The sequence below is a fragment of the Microcaecilia unicolor genome, chromosome 6 (genome assembly GCF_901765095.1).
Source record: "Microcaecilia unicolor chromosome 6, aMicUni1.1, whole genome shotgun sequence".
Classification (NCBI taxonomy): domain Eukaryota; kingdom Metazoa; phylum Chordata; class Amphibia; order Gymnophiona; family Siphonopidae; genus Microcaecilia; species Microcaecilia unicolor.
Genome location: NC_044036.1, coordinates 91,639,122 through 91,657,819, shown reverse-complemented (window position 1 = coordinate 91,657,819; position 18,698 = coordinate 91,639,122). Strand labels below are relative to the sequence as shown.

The 18,698-nt window shown below is 45.1% G+C and overlaps 1 protein-coding gene across 5 annotated transcripts in view; it reads left to right on the top strand.

Moving 5' to 3' along the window:
* The window catches only part of SMG7 (SMG7 nonsense mediated mRNA decay factor), a 176,294-nt gene that overhangs the window by 31,901 nt on the left and 125,695 nt on the right, over window positions 1–18,698 (top strand). For all 5 annotated transcript variants that reach the window (XM_030207405.1, XM_030207403.1, XM_030207401.1 and 2 more), the window contains exon 2: window positions 870–901. In XM_030207405.1, the coding sequence (XP_030063265.1) occupies window positions 870–901 (32 nt within the window). The remainder of the gene's footprint in view (window positions 1–869; window positions 902–18,698) is intronic.

Here is an 18,698-nt window from a genome sequence, read left to right as displayed (position 1 = left end):
GTACCCCGCGCTTTCCCACTCATGGCAGGCTCAATGCGGCGTACATATTGTATACAGGTACTTATTTGTACCTGGGCCAATGGAGGGTTAAGTGACTTACCCAGAGTCACAAGGAGCTGCCTGTGCCTGAATTGGGAATCGAACTCAGTTCCTCAGTTCCCCAGGACCAAAGTCCACCACCCTAACCACTAGGCCACTCCTCCATCATTGACTTCCAGGCCTTGAAGATTTGAGTCCCTATTCTCCTAGAGCATTGATGTTTTCGGTAAGCCTGATATCTAGGGATTCCCAGCTGTGAGAATACGAAGGCCTGCTTGTCCTCTGAGAAAGCAAAGTTACTCACTTGTAGCAGGAATAGAAGCCAAGTATTCTCACTTACCCTCCCACCTCCCCTTGGAGTTGTATTCTTTAGCTATCATATATGACTGAAGGACCCAAGCTTGCACAGTGGGCAGGAAGGCACATGCACAGTGGGACGCTATAAGAAAGTTCTTATTCTCACTAGTCAGTGTCCACAACAGGCTCCGGATAACATCACCCAGCTGTGAGAATACCTGGCCTGCTATCTTCGGAGAACACCTGCTACAGGTGAGTAACTTTGCTTTAAGATGGACTTGGGAAAATCTACTGCTTTATTTGTAGGGTAAGCAGCATAAAATCTGGTTTTATTCTTTTAGTGTATTGCCAGATACTTGTGACCTGGATTAGCCACTGTTGGAAACAGGCTACTGGGCTTGATGGACCTTTGGTGTGTCCCAGTATGGCAAAGCTTATATTCTTATGTTTACTTCCTACAAAATTGTTGTTTTTCTCTAATATTGTGTTGGGTGCTCCTTGTTTCTAATATTCTTTGTGATTTTGTCTTGCAGACAGGCTGAGATCCTGAAGGCTGACATGACCGGTGAGTGACACTGCAATGACACTGGGGATTTTGCATGTCTCTGGCACCTGTGTTGACATATGCTTCAGCTTTCCAGTCTCATTACCCTTTTTTAACAGCTTCAGCTGGAGGGTAGCCTTCTCTGATCAATTAGTTAGTCTCAGGAAATAGACTGATAACATTTAACCAATTGGCTTAGTCTTTTATATGACTAATATGATTTTGAATGGTGAGAAATTAAAGGAGCACCAGACTAATGCATAACACAGCAACTCTGGAGATTTATTTATGTGGTATGTTGATTTTTTTTTTTGTACTGAAAGATGTAGTTTATAATTTTAGTGATATAAATGTGAAGGTGTTCACCCTTAGTGTGCTACTCTAGTATTTTCACCTTTTTTTTAGTTTACGTTGTTCCTACAAGTAGGATAGGAAGCTCCACTTTTAGGGCTAAGACCAGCAAGATAGTATTTATTTTGCCTCTACAATCCCTTACATACTAAACCATGTTCTTAGATTTATCACTGTATGGTATTACGTGGACCGTGAGTGGCCCAGTTAGTACTAGATACTGTGCTTTTTATTACATGGTGCCAGCTTTATTGAACTCTTTATCAATTCGAAGAGAATTATCTTTAAAACATTTTAATTCGGCAGTCAAATCTTGGCTCTTTCAACAAGCATATAGCACCTGATTTGACTGGATGCTTTCCCTGAAATTAACATGTTTATCATATGCTGGTATGATTGTGTGCTTGTATTTCTTTTCTTATGTTTATTTTTAGACTGTAAACCGGTTTGCCCTGCAAAGTCAGTTAAAGCAGTATAGTAAGTTGATAATAAGCATAAACATCTTCTGAGGGTTGTCATCTTCTGTACTGGAGTAGGATACCACAGTAATTTGGGGATAAATTTGCTGGTATCGGTAATTTAAATACCTTCTGTCAAAAATGCTACTGATATGGAACAGATAAACTAATACTCATAGATGAATGAGGGTATTAGCCAGTCTTGCTCAGACCCCTTTGTTGAGCATGCCAAAGTAAAATGAGGAGTTTGGGTTCAAAAAGCTGCAGGAGTATTGTTAACCTTGATCTTCCAGCAGAGAACACGGTTATCCATGTGACTGCCTTAGCTTCGGCGGTGGTGAGCTGGGCAGAGTGTCCCTTTGTGGGTGTAATTCTCTAAGTGCTGAGTCCTGCGGATGGAGCTTTAATATCGACATACTGGGGAATTTCCGGCAGCACATGACCACATATAGGGAGGCAAAAGATTGCTCTCTATCGCCACCTGCTGGTAGATGGACACAGATGTCCATCTACCAGCAGGTGGAGATAGAGAGCAATCTTTTGCCTCCCTATATGTGGTCATGTGCTGCCGGAAATTCCACAGTATGTCAATATCAAAGTTCCATCCGCAGGACTCAGCACTTAGAGAATTACACCCACAAAGGGACACTCTGCCCAGCTCACCACCGCCGAAGCGGAGGAGGGGAAATATTCCAGCGCACCACCGCTGGGGTGGTGGGCGGGAAACCACACCCACCGACGCGGGGGGAACTGGCTTATCCTGCTACCGCAACCGCGGGAGGAGCTGGCTTACCTTAACACCGCCGAAGCGGGAGGGATACAAAGCTACCTTACAGCCGCACGAAGCGGGAGGGAGCGCCGGCATAATTTAGTTATCAATCCAGCCACCGCCGAAACGGGGGGAGAGGAAGCAGCAGCTCACTGTAACACAAAATCGTCTCAACTCGAAGAGACTTCAGTTGGAAGAACTGGAACACGAAGTCCTCGTGAACTGGAAATGAAGACTGAACTTGAACCTGAAATATAACCAGAACACAAACAATACAGATATCTGGGAGGGGCTATGGATTGATCGGCTATGATTAAGGGAAAGAAAATTATCAGGTATGATACATAATTTTACCTTCCCTATCATCAAGCCGATCAATCCATAGACTGGTGGGATGTACCGAAGCAGTACTCACCCAGGGCGGGACATGGAAATCCCTGAACGCAACACTGAAGCCCCAAAAATTGCCTACTTTTGTTTTATTTTGAGAGTGTTTATAGAAAACACAAGCAAAATAACAGCATCATAATATAAAACCAACAGGCGCCCATGAACCCTTAAACCCCCTACCCTCCTCCTACCCTATATAACCCAAAAACGCAATGGTATCTAAGCGTCAAAATTTCCATCCTCACTCCAGGCCTAACTACAAAGCTCTTAAATAAGTGTCCCATTGCTAGGGGCTTCTCTATTGTGAACCCCAGCCTGACATGGCTCTCCAATTAATTATTTAACTTGAATGTATAGACGAAAGCAGTTCAGTATTTTTGACGTTCCCTCCTTTCCTTATGTTACTGTTTTCTACTACTACTACTTATCATTTCTATAGCACTACTAGACGTACGCAGCGCTGTACACTTGAACATGAAGAGACAGTCCCTGCTCGACAGAGCTTACAATCTAATTAGGACAGACAAACAGGACAAACAAGAGATAATGGAATAAGGGAATATTCACATAGACATAGATGACAACACCAATCTCAAATGCGAAAAAACATTTAAACAATGCAATGAGGGCACACAAATTCAAAAATCACTCCAGAACAACTATAACAGTAGCCTTCTTTGAGCAACATACAGCAAAACATATGAAAATAATCAAAAGCATAAAATATGGAACATAAGGAAATTTTTTAAAAATGACATTAGACAGTGGCTGCAGTGCCATGACCAATGTTTCCTCTAAGTGGAATGCATGAGCGATTGCTCATACATTTTAGGAGCGTCGCGCATGGATTTTACATGGCAGCTCACAAATTGTTTTTGGTGCTATATACAGAAATGCATTGCTAATACTGGCGCTGGCATGAAAAAAAAATTTGATCACACCAGGCCACTCCTTAGAGGAAACATTGGCCATGACTAGGTTCTCAATTGAGTAAGAGTATGGTAGGTCCTGAAATAGAATTATGTAGACTAGGCATGCATTTTTAGAGCATTTGATGCCTCATAGAACTGTAAAAATAAACTCTCATTTACAGAGATAAATACTTGAGCACAGATTTTAAGACACTTAGACAACTGAACAATGCTTGAACAATTTGGCCTGATGACTGCATTTGTGGAAGTGATTACTTAAGATACATCTTTTATAAAGCTTTCTTTGTTTTTTAAAGCTTGATCTTTGGCAAGTTCTACAGAGGAATCTGAATGAGACTATATGGGGGTGGGATTTGGTATACCACCTTTTGTGGTTATAATCAAAGCAGTTTACATATTATATGCAGGTACTTATTTTGTACCTGGGGCAATGGGGAGGGTTAAGTGACTTGCCCAGAGTCGCAAGGAGCTGCAGTGGGAATTGAACCCAGTTCCTCTGGTTCTCAAGCCACTGCACTAACCATTATATAGCTATACACCATCTTAGGTGAATCTCTTCTTAAAGGCAGTTAATAAATACCAATAAATATTCCAGAGACAAAGATAGCTCTTGGACTGATGTTTAATTGTAGCCAGTTTTTAAAATTGTTATGGTATCCTCATTTCACTCATGAAGTCATGGATGCAAGCCAATTAGATGAAGGACCTCGTAAAAGAAGTTAAATCCAAAAGAACTGGTTGGAGAAGTTGTGCTTTTTCTATGAGTATTTTGGTGATGCATGTGATCTGACTCTTTAAATAGAGACAATGAAGATTCTAGGCCAGAACATTGATACAGTCGTTGCATGGTCTGATTCAAGGATATATCATCAAGGAGGGATGTATGATGATCTGCCATATATTTAACTAGGTCTTCGAACAGTGACTTATTTATCTTATAAAAAGGGGTAATGAGGTAATGCAATCTTAGCTAGAATATGGACCATCATGTAGTTACCATACCACAGGAATATTCCATTTTGGACTATATAATACAGTAGTGAGGAGAAGGAAAAGCCTGAGATAAGCTACAGTCCATGGCATTGCACCAGGTTTCTCGTACTACAGAGGCTTCATTCTTTAAATAACACAAAAGTACTAAAATGCAAAAACATTTTGGGTGTTTAATGTTAGAAATTCCTTTCTCTCTCTTCTCCCCCAACCCCAATGAAATTTTTACATTTGCTGCTGCTGCTGCAATGTAAAATCAGGCAAAACAACTCATTAAAGAGAAGTTTTTGTGAAAAAGGCTTCATGAACTCATTTTCAGAAAAACTAGTAAAATTATACTTCCAGGTTTTTTTTTTTTGCTACTTTGTGCATTTTCCTCATAATTTTCTCATAGTGGTAGACCTAAAGGACTATCAGGGCCAAATAAAAGGTCCTCAGGCCCCCTTTAGGGGTGTCTGCTCCCTGCTGGGCTAGTAGCCCCCATACCTCCTCCAGCTCCAAGGCAAGCATAAATGAAAAAAGGTAACCTTTAAAGCCCTTCCCCAGCCATACTCCTTCACCAGGGACCTTAACTTCACTTGGGGCTCAGGAAACACTGTAGGTAAGAGCAGTCCCCACTCACTCCTGCTCACTGTCTGCCACTGTTAAAATGGTACCTCCTGACCCTTAGCAGTAGTGTCATGGTACTAACACTAGGGATTGGACTATCAAATAGTACTGCGAATGCTACTGTTTTAACATTGACAGCCATTGGGGTAGAAGTAAGTAGGTATTTCTCCTTGCCCCAATGTCCTCTGGACTTCTTTTGTGAGTCAGAGTCCCAGGAGTGTGGGGACAGTCCTCAGATTTGTGAATGGTTGGAGCAGGGTTTCTTGGAGGGGGAGAGGTTTTAAACTTGATTTATTTTTTTATCCCATTTATGCCCACCTTTGGAGCGGAGTTCCCCCCAGTGGGGTTTCTAGGGGGCCTCTGGGTCATGGATATCCTCTAAGAGATGCCAGTACATAATTGGGCTTTCATTTTTTTTTTTGCATATTTCTTTTGTGACAGTATGAGAAAAATTTCTTGCAAAGTTTAGCTATGAGACGCTGCATCTTATAGCTAAACCTTTTGCAAAAATGGTATTAACCCACAAACATGAGGACCAAGGAATCATATTGACACACTAGATGGATCTTATTTGCCATCATTTTGTTCCTGCAAGTACTAGAGAAATACAAGTTCTTATTTCTGTAGGTTTTTTTTGTTTTATTGGTCTCTCTTCTAAAGCCATCCTTTAGATACTTGACTTGCCTCTGGATGAGAGTCTCTTACAGTTCCTTTGTAGAAGACCATAAAGTGGAATACTAATGAAGTGTTGAGAACTTTTAAATTCTGAAGTTCTTCTTAAAAGGACATCAGCTGTCAGATGTTGTGGTTACTACTGTTTTGACTGTTTAAAGTACTTGTTTCTGGAAGAGAGCTGTTGCATACCTGATATCTTGAGGCTTCTCAGAATTCTGAGATTATCAACTATATTTCTCAAATCCTTCCATTTAATACTTTGGTTGTAGAAACTTTGAAGGGTCTACTTTTGCTTTCTATGGGGCCAAGTGACTTAAGTCATGATCAGATATGTGATGTAAATGAAAACATAATGACATCATGAAGATCACCCTGTTAATAAAGCCATGTGCTAAGAACCATGCATTGCATCTAAAAATGTATTTGCTCACTCTAGATTGGGTGTTGGGTACTGATTTACCCTATAAAAAGGCTGCCTGGGAGCACTGTGGAGTCAATAAGCTGTGTGTTTCAACAGTACACTGAAATTCAATGTACGGTTTTTCTAACTTTTATGTGGGGGAAAAAAATTAATTCCTTGGTGTCGGCACAAGACCAGTCCAGGAGCTTGTGGACTGTATGCCCGTCAACCAGCAGGTGGAGACAAAGTACAGAATAATGCTATGCCTTATTAGGACATAACACCAAAATAAACTTAAAGCAGGTATAATCATTCTTGATCTCAGCAGTGACTAGTTTCACACGGAGACACATCTCAGTGATTCACTGGATTCGTCGTCAGTCAACTTAGGTACTTAAAATTTCCTACAATTTGTTAAACTAAGTACTTTATCCAATTTCGTAATTTGTATAAAAAGCTAGTTAGTTTAATCTGTCAATTATTAATTACTGAAGGACCCACACCAACATGGTCCATCTTTCGGAAACCTGCATCAGGGTTTGGTCCTAAAAAAGAAAAAACTTCATGATTACATTACTTTTCCCTATCATAAAACCCTGATGCACGTTTTTGAAAAATGGACCATGTTGGTGTGGCTCCTTCAGTGATTAATAATTGACAGATTAAGTAGCTTTTTATTTGACACATGGCTTTTATTTAATTTATTAAGGAATGTGTCTAGCTCTTGTATGAATGACTTCTTTTCTTTTGCAGTTGTAGTTCTTTTCCTAATAATTGTTTTTAACTCAATTCTGTACACCTTTCGTTGTAAAAGCAGTATATCAAATAATAAGTAAACATAAAGATACTTTATTTTGTGGTTCCCAAGAAGGAAGGCACCTTTCGTCCCATTGTAAACCTCAAGAAGGGTAAATTTCAAGATGGAAACATTACTGTCGATGATAATGTCAGTTTGTTCTGGAGAGTTCCTTACTGCTCTGGATCTCAACCCTATTTCCACAATCCCATTTGGCCTGATAGTACAATTTGAAGCAATGTCCTTTGGTCTAGCTACAGCCCCAGAGCCTTTTTAAGTCATAGTGGTAGTAAGCAGCATTTCTTAATTGAGAAGGCATCATAGTTCATCCCTAGTTAATCAGAGCATTTTCTTATCAAGAGTTGCAGCTCACAAGTTGTTTTACTACTACTACTATTTAGCATTTCTATAGCGCTACAAAGTGTATGCAGCGCTGCACAAACATAGAAGAAAGACAGTCCCTGCTCAAAGAGCTTACAATCTAGTTGACAAAAAATAAAGCAAACAAATCAATTAATGTGTAGAGGAAAGAGGAGGGTAGGTGGAGGCGAGTGGATACAAGTGGTTACGAGTCAAAAGCAATGTTAAAGAGGTGGGCTTTCAATCTAGATTTAAAGATGGTCAAGGATGGGGCAAGACGTAGGGGCTCAGGAAGTCTGTTCCAGGCATAGGGCGCAGCAAGACAGAAGGAGCGAAGTCTGGAGTTGGCAGTAGCGGAGAAGGGAACAGATAAGAAGGATTTATCCAGGGAATGGAGTGCACGGGAAGGGGTGTAGGGAAGGACGAGTGTGGAGAGATACTGGGGAGCAGCAGAGTGAGTACATTTATAGGTTAGTAGAAGAAGTTTGAACAGGATGCGAAAATGGATAGGAAGCCAGTGAAGCGACTTGAGGAGAGGGGTAGTATGAATAAAGCGACCCTGGCGGAAGACGAGACGGGCAGCAGAGTTTTGAACCGACTGGAGAGGGGAGAGGTGACTAAGTGGGAGGCCAGCAAGAAGCAGATTGCAGTAGTCCAAACGAGAGGTGACAAGGGTGTGGATGAGGGTTTTGGTAGAGTGCTCAGAAAGAAAGGGGTGGATTTTACGGATGTTGTAAAGAAAGAAACAACAGGTCTTGGCGATCTGCTGGATATGAGCAGAGAAGGAGAGAGAAGAGTTAAAGATAACCTCAAGGTTTCGAGCTGAGGAGACAGGGAGAATGAGAGAGCCATCAACAGAAATAGAAGACGGGAGGAGCGGGGAGGTGGGTTTGGGGGGGGGGGGGGGAAATGAGAAGCTCGGTTTTGGTCATATTTAATTTCAGGTGGCGTTGAGACATCCAGACAGCAATGTCAGACAAGCACGCTGAAACTTTGGTTTGGGTGCAAGGTGAGATATCAGGGGTAGAAAGGTAGATTTGGGAGTCATCAGCATAGAGATGGTAGGAAAAGCCGTGGGATGAGATTAATGAACCAAGGGAAGAAGTGTAGATAGAAAAGAGGAGGGGACCAAGAACAGAACCCTGAGGTACACCGACAGGCAGAGGGATAGAAGTAGAAGAGGATCCACCAGAGTGAACACTAAAGGTGCGGAGGGAGAGGTAGGAAGAGAACCAGAAAAGGACAGAGCCCTGGAATCCAAGTGAGGACAGGGTATCGAGAAGTATGCTATGATCGACAGTGTCAAAAGCAGTGGAAAGATCAAGAAGAATGAGGATGGAATATTGACCTCTGGATTTAGCCAGTAATAGGTCATTGGAGACTTTAGTAAGTGCAGTTTCAGTTGAGTGGAGAGGGCGAAAACCAGAATAGCATGTGAGGAGAGAAAATCAAGGCAGCGGCGGTGAACAGCACGCTCAAGTAATTTGGAGAGAAAAGGAAGGAGGGAGATGGGTCGGTAATTAGAGGGACAAGTAGGGTCAAGTGAAGGCTTCTTAAGGAGAGGTGTGACCACAGCATGTTTAAAGGCAGCAGGGACAGTGCACAGTGGAAAGTGAGAGGTTGAGAATGTGACAGATAAAAGGAATAAGAGCAGGAGAGATGGCATTAAGAAGGTGGGTGGGAACGGGATCAGAGGAACAGGTGGTACATTTTGAGGAAGAAAGGAGAAGTGTAGTTTCCTCAATAGTAACTTCAGGAAAGGAGGAAAGGGAATGAGAGGAAGGAGAGAGAGGGGAACGGACTAGTGGAGGGAGAGGTGGCAAGGTAGAGAATGCAAGGTTTATCTTTGAACCTTGTCGTGAAAGAATTCAGCAAGGGTCTGAGGAGATAATGAAGGGGGAGTTGGGGGAGGGGGCACCTTGAGGAGAGAGTTAAATGTGGTGAAGAGAAGTCAAGAGTTAGAGCCAAGAGAGTTAGTCAGTTGGATATAATAATCCTGTTTGGCGCGTAAAAGAGCAGATTGGAAGGAGGTCAGCATGAACTTAAAGTGTAAGAAATCAGCAAGGGCCCGAGATTTCTGCCAGAGGCGTTCGGCGGAGCGGGTACAGGAACGTAGGTAGTGGATATTAGAAGTCAGCCAAGGTTGGGGTTTTGTACGCCTTATAGGGCGGGTCATCAAAGGTGCGAGAGTGTCTAAGGCAGATGATAGAATATTGTTGTAAGAAGAAACAGCCTTGTTGACAGATGTGGATGGTGCCACAGTCGAGAGGAGGTTTGAAACATGGGAGGATAGAGATGAAGGGTCAATACCATGAAGATTCCTAGATAAATTAGGTAAGATAGGACGGGACTGGGAGGGAGGAGATTTAAGTGTGAAAGTTATAAGATGGTGATCAGAGAGGGGAAGATCAGAGGCAAGGAAACTAGAGGGTGAACAGTTGGAGAAGATAAGATCAAGACAGTGACCATTTTGATGAGTGGGGGAGGTGAAGCATAGTTGGAGATTAAAGGAGGATGTTAAAGCGAGTAACTTGGAAATATAAGAGTTAGAAGGATCATTAGCAGGAATATTAAAGTCACCAAGGATGAGAGAGGGAAAGGAAGGATCATGGAAGAAGGCAAGCCAGGCATCAAAGTCACTGAGAGAGGATGAGAGGGACTTATCAGGGGGCCGATAAATGACCGCTATTCGAAGAGGTAGAGGAGAGAAAAGGCGGATAGAGTGGACTTCAAAGGAGGAAAAACTGAGATTTAGGTGGAAGAAGGGGTTAAAATATGGAGGAGGGAGAGAGAAGTAATCCAACACTGCCCTAGCGGCCAGCAGGGTGAGGAGTATGTGAAAAAAGATAACTGCCATGGATGGATATTCAATTTTGACAAGAGCAAGTTTATTTCCTTCCATTCATTATAATATCTGAGGGTTCTTCAGACACTCAATCAAGTAGAGTCTTCTGTCCCTTTCACAGGATGCACAATTTTTTTCTCATATCAGCCTTCTGTTGGAACAGAAGAATCCTTGAGCTTGGGATTACATGCAAGTTCAGGGATCCATTAAGTGGTGTCATGGATGAGAGCACACATGAGTCACCTTCAGTAATTGCTTCTCAGTTGTTGGTCTCCAATTCTTCAGTCATACGACCGATGCCTTTTTGGACTTGAGTAAGATCTAGTATGCACTGGTGGTTTCAACCCAGCAAGCTATTGAAAGGAATTCCACCGTCAGTTTCAGGTTGGGTAGTGATTACCACATATGCCAACTTTTCTGAACGGAGGGGGCACATTTTCAGGGCCACCTGGCTCAGGGTAGGTGATTTCTGACAAAATCCTCTTGGTTGATCAGTCATTTGAAGGTTGGGGTGATTCACAAAGCTCTCATAGCTTTTGCCAAACATCTTCTGGGAAAATTGGTCTGAGTCCTCTCAGAAAATGCTACAGCGTAGCGAATTGTCAGTAGATAAGGAGAGACAAGCGTCTGCAATTGGCACTGTTGTTTTTTCAGTTGGTTAGAAAAGAACCTCAGCATCCTCTTACCAACCTGCATAGTAGGAACCCAAATTCTGTAGGCAGACTTTTTCAGCAAACATTCTATAGATCCGAATGAGTGGGAGTTATCCCAAAATGCATTCAGTCTCCCGGTGAGTCACTGGGTATATCTGATTCTGGATCTTATAGCAACCAAGAAGAATGCCAGATTTTTCAACCAACAAAAAAAATTTGGCATATGGTCTTGATGCATTGCAGCAACCAGGGCCACAAAATCATCTCCTTTTATTTTCCCTTCATGGCTAATGGTAGGCTGTTTTTTGTCAAATTGTGAAACATCCAAGTCAAGTAATATTGATAACCCCAGAGTGGCCTAGGAGACACTGGTATGTTGACCTAGTTCATCTACAAATAGATCAACCCATTCTTCTCCCTCAGGGTCCAATTCTTATGGAAGATGTCTCCCTTTGGTCTTACAGCCTGGCTATAGAAAGATTGAGATAGCACAATCAATCAGGTTATTACTATTTAGTTTCAGGCTCGGAAGAGATCCACTTCAGTGGCTTATGCTAGAGTGTGGAGAACCTTTTGTAAGCTGGTGTTCTGAGAGATAAATTTCTTCTTTGTTCTTCTAGTCCCAATATTTTAAGCTTTCTACAAGACAGGCTTCAAAAAGGTTTAGTGCTTGGACCTTTGAAAGGTCTAAGTGGCGGCCTTAGCTTGTTTTCATGGTCATTTGGAAAATTCTTCTTTGGCTTCCCATCCAGAGGTAGTGCATTTTCTGTTGCAGGGCAGGATATGCCTCTCTCCAGGCCCTAATGCCACACTCTTCCTCTCAAACCAGTTGAGACAAGTCTCTTTCTGTTGGCCTGTGGGATTCCAATGTTGTTGTTCCCTGTTGTCCCATAAGTGATGCTGCTGACATTCTTTCCCCGTTTGCTGGACCTGGAAATGATACTGCCTATTCATCCTTCACAGGGCCCTGCAAGGCTGAAATCAGGGCTGAGGAAACAGAGCAAAGCTGGGAGTTCTGGTACCTTTTTGTCTCCACCCCAGTTGGTGAAGTCACAGTAGCAGAGAGCTGATCATTGAAGCCTTCCCACTCCTGAGAAGGCACAGTTGGCAGTGTGTCACATTGTACCTCTTCTGTTCCTTGATGTTGAGAGAAAATAGCCACTCATTTTTCTTTCCTCCCCCCTCCCCCGAGACAGATAAGAGCAGGTGGCACAGTTCAGTTCTGGATCTCTCCCTCAGCTGAGGAGAGCTGGTAGTGTGGATTCATTTGACCTCTTTCCCTCTTGCTAGAGGAAGCAGATGAGTAAATTATGTGGGGAGATTCAGCCTCATACCCCACCCATGAGGCCAGAGTCAGCATGCCCTGTTGTGCATTGAGAAGCTCATGAAGACCGAGGGGTTACTAGGTGCTTCTAGCCAATTAGGGAGAGAACTGTTCTGTAGATAGTAAGAAAAGCTTGCTGCCATTTTTCTGTTGCACAGCCGAGAGTCTACCTTTCTAAGGTTTGTTGACCACCAGTGATGAGGGAAAGGAGTGAGATTTGGTAAATTAAGGACCATTGGTGGGATCAGTCTGAAGATAGGAGGCTCAGGGGCTACTAGGTGAGAATTAAGATGGAGTGGGAGGCTGCAGTTGAAGGATTACTGAGAAAGAAGAAGAGGGTAGTGAGAAATCAATCAAGCTTCAGAACTGGAGGATATTAAGATAGCTGGGGGTTTAGAGGTGGTAGGTGACTGAGGAAGGAGCATCACCAGGAGAGTGAGAGGTTACTGATCCCAGTTACTGTGTCTCTGTGAGTAGCACTTTCTTTCCATTGAGTAATTATTAATAAACTCAGCATCTAGAGACCCAAGTTGTCTTGGATTTCCCAGGTTGACTGTATTTGGCCCCATCCACTTGCATATTTCTGACTGCAGCACTTGCATCTGTTAAAACAAAAAGTAGATGATAAATACCAGTGTTCTAATATATTCATCCCCCTTGTTCCATTGACACTTGCCACCTTCCTTTCTGGTACCAGCCCTAGTTGTACTTTCAATCAGTATAGTGAGCATCTAGGGTTAAATTATTTTGAGACTGGGGTGACCTTGGACATTGGTCTTTGTTTAGCTACAGTAAGCTACTGATATGAGAGTTGCTATAGTATCCTGAAGATGGCTTCCTGTCCCATGATGGCCTTAGCCTATCCTCTTACCTTATTAGTTGTAAGCTCTCTTGAGCAGGGACTGTCCTTCCCCATGTTTAAACTTGTACAGCGCTGCGTAACCCTGGCAGCGCTATAGAAATGCTAAGTAGTAGTAGTAGTAGTAGAAGGAGAAGCACCCATGCTTTGTCTTGCTCTGATGTTCCCTTATTTTGATCACCTTTTCCCTGTAGGGGACCCAGTAGTCCAGGTCGACTTACTTTTTTTTTTTTTTTCTTTCTAAATATTATTCCTGAATTATTGTATTATCTCAGTTTGTTTGTAATATTTAGATTTTTATGCTGAATTGATTTTTTGTTATGTGTAATTTTTTTTTTCTGTTGTGAACCATTCTAAGCTTCCAGGTGTTGAAGTGGTATACAAAATCTGGTATGTTGATGTATTGGCTTGTGTAGCTAGATTTTTGTTGATGCGCTGCCTTGCAGCAAAGGACTTCCATGCTATTATAGAATGCATTTGGGAGGTCATACAGCTGTTGTTTGCTCTTTAACTTCAAGTGTACTCTCGTTCTGCCCAAATAGCATCTGGTCCTGATTTCTAATACTGCTCTTTAATTGCAGATTGTTGTTATGAGGTTCCTTGCTGACTCCTCCTGTGACCTTCTCACCACCTCCTCCACCCTGCAGCCACTTGGAATCGCCTCTCAATCCTCTGCTTTCATGAGATGGCTATTCTGCTGCACTGCTTTCTCTCCACTACAGTACTTCCTCCCTCTTTGACATGACTTGCAACTTAAAGCTTTAATTGGATATCGTGACATATCGCTCCTGATCATTTTTAACTCGGCTCTAGATGATGGTGCAGGAATGAGGGATTTGTTAGCAACTGGGCAACATTCTGGGAAAGGGGATGCCTGTTCCGAAAGATGGACTCCACCTTAACCGGGATGGAACCAGGCTGCTAGTGCTAACATTTAAAAAGGAGAGCAGCTTTTAAACTAAAATTGGGGGGGGGGGGGGGGGAGGGGGATTCTGACAGTCACCCAGGAGCGCATGGTCCATTGTTGAGGATCCTTCAAGGATACTATTGAAACAGGATCTTTAGGGAATCCCAATAGAGAGCTTTTGAAAGAAAGCCAGGAGTGTTTAATGGGAGTACAGAGTAAAGGATGAAAATTATTCCCATCAACTTCAAAGCAGCTTGTAGATGCAAGAAAAAAACACAGTTTGAAGTGTCTATAAATAAATGCTAGACGCCTAAAAAATAAGATGGGAGAGTTGGAGTATATAGCACTAAACGAAGAGGTAGCTATATTAAGCATCTCAGAGGCCTGGTGGAATGAGGACAATCAATGGGACACTGTGTTATCAGGGTACAAATTATATTGCAATGATAGAGTGGATCAAATTGAAGGGGGGTTCCTCCTTCTGTTCCAGCCCGCCGGATCCAGCCTCTCCCTGCTTGTTCCAACTACCTGCTCCAGCTTGTCCCAGTCCGTCGGATCCAGCTTCTCCCTGCACGTTCCAGTCATCTGCTCCAGCTTGTCCCAGTCCGTCGGATCCAGATTCTCCCTGCTTGTTCCAGCCATCTGCCCCAGCTTGCTCCAGCCCGCCTGATCCAGCTCGTCCGGCTCTCCCTGCATGTTCCAGCTACATGCTCCAGCCTCTCCCTGCTTGTTCCAGCTACCTGCTCCAGCCTCTCCCTGCTTGTTCCAGCTACCTGCTCCAGCTTGCCGCAGTCCGTCGGATCCAGCTTCTCCCTGCTTGTTCCAGCCATCTACTCCAGCTTATTCCAGCCCGCCTGATCCAGCTCGTCCCAGTCCATCTGCACCAGCCTGTTCCAGTCCGCCTGATCCAGCTCCTCCCTGTTTGTGCCAGCCATCTGCTCCAGCTTCTTCCAGCCCACCTGATCCATCTTATTCCAACCCGCCTGCTCAGCTTCTCCCTGTTTGCTCCAGTCCTTCTGCTTCAGCTGTGCCAGTCCGCCTGATCCAGCTTGTTCCAGTCCACCTGATCCAGCCTCTCCTGATCCAGCTTGCTCCAGCTTGTTCCAGTCCACCTGATCCAGCCTCTCCTGATCCAGCTTGTTCCAGCTACCTGCTCCAGCTTGTCCCAGTCTGTCGGCTCCAGCTTATCCCTGCCTGTTCCAGTCATCTGCTCCAGCTTGTTCCAGCCCGCCTGATCCAGCTCGTTCAGCCTCTCCCTGCCTGCTCCAGCTTGCCGCAGTCCATCGAATCCAGCCTCTCCCAGCTTCCCCCTGCTCGTTCCAGTCCATCTGCACCAGCTTTCTCCAGTCCGCATGATCAGCTACCTGCTGCAGCTTGCCGCAGTCCATCGAATCCAGCCTCTCCCAGCTTCTTCCTGCTCGTTCCAGTCCATCTGCACCAGCTTGCTCCAGTCCGCCTGATCAGCTACCTGCTCCAGCTTGCCGTAGTCCGTCGGATCCAGCCTCTCCCAGCTTCTCCCTGCTCGTTCCAGTCCATCTGCACCAGCTTGTTCCAGCCCGCCTGATCAGCTACCTGCTCCAGCTTGCCGCTGTCCGTCGGATCCAGCTTCTCCCTGCTTCTCCTTACTCGTTCCTGTCCATCTGCACCAGCTTGTTCCAATCCCTCCGCTCCAGATGTTGCAGCCCGCCTGATCCAGCTTCTCCCTGTTCGTTCCTGTCCATCTGCACCAGCTTGTTCCAGCCCGCCTGCTAGCTTGTCAGCCATTGACTTACTTGCCTGCTAACTTGTCAGCCATTGACTTACTTACTCTCCAGTCCATCAATTCCACCAATTCCAAGCCTCCAATCCAGCTTTTCTGCTCTATCTATCTGCCTCACACCCCAGTCACTACACATACACCTGTTACACCTCAATCACTACTTATGGCACCTGTCCACATTCTCTTCCTTGTCCTGTCCCTTCCCAATCTTTTTCCCCTCCCTCTACCGCTGGAAATCATTGCCCACCCATGTCCCCTCCCGTCCTGCTCGCTACAGCAATACCCTATTCACCCCCATCCCTCACCACCTCACCATCTCTCTTGTCCCCCTCCTCCTTCCTAGCTCTTAACCTTGAGCACTTCCTTCCTGCCATTAACCCATTACCATTCCTCCTAAATGCATCACGTCTTCATCGCCCGACTTCCCCCACCCTCCTCCGCACTCTCTTGCTCCTCCTCTTGCTATCCACTGGAGACATTAATCCTAATCCAGGCCCCCCCTCACCTGTCCTCCTCCTATCCATGCAAACAATTCTGTGATGTCTCCAATCTCATCTCTATTCCCCCCTCCTCCCTCCCCTTCTCATGTGCCCTGTGGAATGCCCACTCGGTCTGCAACAAACTGCCCTTCACCCATGATCTCGTCATATCTCGTTCCCTTCAACTGCTCGCCCTAACTGAAACCTGGCTCTCCCCTGATGACTCTGCCTCAGTCGCGGCCCTTTGCCATGGAGGTTATCTCTTCTCCCACACTCCCCGCCCAGCTGGCCGCGGTGGAGGCGTCGGGCTTCTACTCTCGCCCTCCTGTAGTTTCCAACCCCTCCTCCTACCGCACTCTCACTGCTTCTTATCCTTTGAAACACACTCCATCCGGCTATTCTACTCAGAGTGGCAGTCATTTAACGCCCCCCTAATAAATCCCTCTCCTCCTTCCTCACCGACTTTGATGCCTGGCTTTCCGTTTTTCTCGAACCCTCATCTCCGTCCCTCATTCTCTGAGACTTTAACATACATGTTGATGACCAATCCGACCCTCACGCTTCTCAGTTCCTCACTCTAACATCCTCCTTCAACCTCCAGCTATGCTCCACCACCCGTACTCACCGAGACGGCCATTGTCTTGACCTCGTCCTCTCCTCTTCCGGCTCTCCCTCCAATTTCCACGCTTCAGCTCTTCCTCTCTCCGATCATCACCTGATCACCTTCACACTTCTTCAGCCCCGTCCAACTTTAACCACCTTCAGGAATCTCCAGGCTATTGACCCTCCCACCCTATCCTCTAGTATTTCTAATCTCCTCCCCTCCATCATGTACTCCGAGTCTGTCGACAAGGCTGTCTCCGCTTACAATGCCACTCTCTCCTCTGCTCTGGACACCCTCGCACCATCCACCTCCCGTCCCACTAAGCGTACTATTCCCCAGCCATGGCTGACCCCTTGCATCCGTTACCTTCGCTCCTGCGCCCGATCTGCCGAACGCCTCTGGAGGAAATCCCGCACCCATTCAGATTTCCTTCACTACAAATTCATGCTATCCTCCTTCCACTCCTCCCTATTCCTTGCCAAACAGGATTATTACACCCATTTGACCAATTCTCTCAGCTCCAACCCCCGTCGTCTCTTCGCCACCCTTAACTCCCTCCTTAAAGTGCCCTCCGCTCCCACCCCCCTCGCTCTCTCCTCAATCACTGGCCGATTACTTCCGTGACAAGGTGCAAAAGATCAACCTTGAGTTCACTACCAAGCCATCTCCTCCTCTTCACCCTTCAACCCTCTCCCTCAACCAATCAACCTAGGCCGCCTTCTCCTCCTTTGCCGACATCACCGAGGAGGAAACCGCTCGCCTTCTTTCCTCCTCGAAATGCACCACCTGCTCTTCTGATCCCATCCCCACCAACCTACTTAACACCATCTCTCATACTGTCACCACCTCCATCTGTCATATCCTCAACCTCTCTCTCTCCACTGCAACTGTCCCTGACACCTTCAAGCACGCCATAGTCACACCTCTCCTCAAAAAACCATCACTTGACCCTACCTGTCCCTCCAACTACCGCCCCATCTCCCTCCTACCCTTCCTCTCCAAAATACTTGAGCGTGCTGTTCACAGCTGCTGCCTCGATTTTCTCTCCTCTCATGCCATCCTTGATCCACTTCAATCCAGTTTTCGCCCTCTTCACTCGGCAGAAACAGCACTCTCTAAAGTCTGTAATGACTTGTTCCTTGCCAAATCCAGAGGCCACTACTCCATCCTCATCCTCCTCGATCTATCCGCCGCTTTTGTCACTGTCAATCATGATTTACTTCTTGCCACACTGTCCTCATTTGGGTTCCAGGGCTCTGTCCTCTCCTGGTTCTCCTCCTATCTCTCCCATCGCACCTTCAGAGTTCACTCTCATGGATCCTGCTCCACCCCATCCCGCTATCTGTTGGTGTTCCCCAGGGATCTGTCTTTGGACCCCTTCTCTTCTCAATCTACACCTCTTCACTGGGCTCCCTGATCTCATCTCATGGTTTCCAGTATCATCTCTATGCTGTTGACACCCAGCTGTATCTCTCCACACCAGACATCACCGCGGAGACCCAGGCAAAGGTATCAGCCTGCTTAACCGACATTGCTGCCTGGATGTCCAACCGCCACCTGAAACTGAACATGTCAAAGACCGAGCTCATCGTCTTTCCACCAAAACCCACTTCTCCTCTTCCTCCACTTTCTATCTCAGTTGATAACACCCTCATCCT